The sequence below is a fragment of the Tasmannia lanceolata genome, unplaced genomic scaffold, assembly GCF_043159265.1.
Source record: "Tasmannia lanceolata isolate RefF3 unplaced genomic scaffold, GAP_Taslan_0.1 ptg000008l, whole genome shotgun sequence".
In the NCBI taxonomy this organism is placed as follows: Eukaryota; Viridiplantae; Streptophyta; class Magnoliopsida; order Canellales; family Winteraceae; genus Tasmannia; species Tasmannia lanceolata.
In genome coordinates this window covers 68,370,826-68,373,287 of record NW_027518685.1, presented here as the reverse complement: position 1 = coordinate 68,373,287, position 2,462 = coordinate 68,370,826, and the positions used below count along the sequence as shown (strand labels likewise).

General features: G+C 34.9%; 1 protein-coding gene across 1 annotated transcript; it reads left to right on the top strand.

Annotated features, from left to right (window-relative positions):
• Positions 1 to 18: 18 nt before the first annotated feature.
• On the top strand, positions 19 to 1,275 carry LOC143883783 (uncharacterized). Its single transcript, XM_077387095.1, has one exon. The coding sequence runs from the start codon at positions 19 to 21 to the stop codon at positions 1,192 to 1,194; it is 1,176 nt and encodes a 391-aa protein (XP_077243210.1). The 3' UTR covers positions 1,195 to 1,275.
• The last annotated feature ends 1,187 nt before the right edge of the window (positions 1,276 to 2,462 follow it).

Here is a 2,462-nt window from a genome sequence, read left to right as displayed (position 1 = left end):
GGTAGGATCCCGTCATCCATGGGTGAAATAATAAGCTTAAAGGTATTGGACCTATCTTCCAACAACTTTTCAGGAGAAATGCCACATCAACTCACCAAAAATTGCACTCGGCTGGTTTACCTAAATATATCAAGTAATAGATTGCAAGGAGACATTCTCCCAGTTGATGCTAACTTGATACGATTGCAATATTTATTTGCCAGCCACAATAACTTCACTGGAAAAATTCCATCTGGCCTGTTAAATAGCCCTAACTTGATGATTCTTGATATGCGAAAAAATACCATATCCGACACTATTCCTAGTTGGTTATTCTCCCTCTCAAAATTGGTATCAATTCTTTTAGGGAATAATTTCTTTCGAGGAAACATTCCAGTACAACTGTGTCAACTAAGTAACCTCCATACCTTGGATCTCTCCAACAATTCTTTTTCTGGAAATATACCTTCTTGTCTCAACAACATAAGTTCATGGAAGAAAACAGATCAAATCCAAATTTCTAATGTTTACTTTGGTCATTATTCATTCTTTCATCCTAGGCCTTCAACTTCTTTCATCACAAAGGGTATAACTTACTTTTACGAGGGCCTTCCTTTTGGCTTGCTGACTGGAATTGATTTGTCCATGAATCAGTTGCAGGGTGATATTCCATTCCAAATAGGAGACTTGGGAGAGCTTCTCTCATTAAATTTTTCCAACAACCTGCTAACTGGCTATCTTCCACAATCCTTTCGAAACCTAAAAAGCTTGGAGAGTTTGGATCTTTCTCACAACAAGTTGGTTGGGAGAATCCCTTATGAATTATCTCAACTGGATTCACTTGGTGCTTTCTCTGTCGCCTACAATAACCTATCAGGTAAGATCCCTTTTGATAAACACCTTACCACATTTGGTAATGATAGCTATGAGGGAAATCCAAATCTTTATGGACCACCACTAGAAAGAAATTGCTCCTTCCCTTCACAACCTCCTAGAGATGAGGGAAAAAATTCTAGGGTTCTTGAAAATCCTGTGATTTTCTACTCATTCGTGGCAATGTCATATGCTTTGGGATTTTGGGGATTCATCGGCTTTCTCATCCTCAACAAAAATGGGAGGCATAAATACTTCAGAGCTATGGATGCATATATTGACCGGTCGATTGAGAACCTCTCAGAATTCCGCAGTTACTTGAAAATTTGTTGTTTCAAATAATGGTACAATTTTCCTTTAGTTGTAATGCAAAATGATTGTTGGAACTAATAATAAGCTTTATCTTGAGTTTTAAGTTAATAATTTGATATTTTTGCAATGAATGGCTTATGACCACAAAGATCAAACCGCCTACCCAAAACAATGGTGTTGATCACTCCATATCAACAATTATATGGTTTGGATGGCACAAAAAAAATAACTGCTTGAACTTTTAATAAATTATTGTTAGATAATCATCACCTGCATTGTGAGGATGTCCCATATTGTGTTGGTTGTTCCTAGCAATCTCTTTAGACTATAACATCCTCTTAGAGTGATAGCTGAGATATCTTCACTATATATATAGACATTTTACTAAGTAATTACTCGAAGTTTCTGAATTTCTGGATGAATGGTAGTTTCACGGTTCGAAAGACCATTTTGTCATCTTCTTCTCATATTATTTTTCCTATCTTTTCATCTCCTGCAATGTGTTCGTTGCACCACCGAGTACCAATGAAATCCGGAAGTGGAAGAAGAGGAGGAAATAGTAATATGTAGCCAATGGGTGCATATATCTAGTCTTAGACAATAAACAATTGACATTTAGTTTTTTGGTTTTAAAGTAGAAATTTTGAAAAAATAAAATTTGATACTTTCTTTCCATAGGGCTGTATAAACCTTGTAAAAATTTCTTTTGATAGAGCTCAATTTCCTCATATAAAAAGTTTTCAAGTACAAAGAAAAGATCACTCTGTAAAATAGGGCTTTATAAACCTTGTTCTCGTCATGTTCCACAAATTGCCACATCCAATGTGGATGTTGTGTGTCAGATATATTGACTGATTATATATGGCACATCATACACACTAAAGAGAGATAATATATGGTGAAAACAAGGCCACATGTATGATCTATCATCACACTCAAAAGTAGCTTCATATCACATAATACATATATATATAACAAACAATATGGAATACCTTGCTCAAAACATTCTACTATATAGTTAATCCATATAACACAAACTCATCAAGATATATAACATTTACCTTAGTCATTGGAATATAGAAAAGGGAGATCATAAATTCGCACCCATTTAAGGTGAATTGACGTCAAAAAGTGTCAAAAAGCATAAACAATCATCAGCCTTTAACGCTTTTTTTATGTCAATTCACGTTAAAGGGTTTGAATAATCCTACATGGTGCGAATTTATCATCACCCCATGGTAAATCTATAAAATATGCCAAAATGGTTGAGGTCAAACTGTTAACTATCTATATCCATC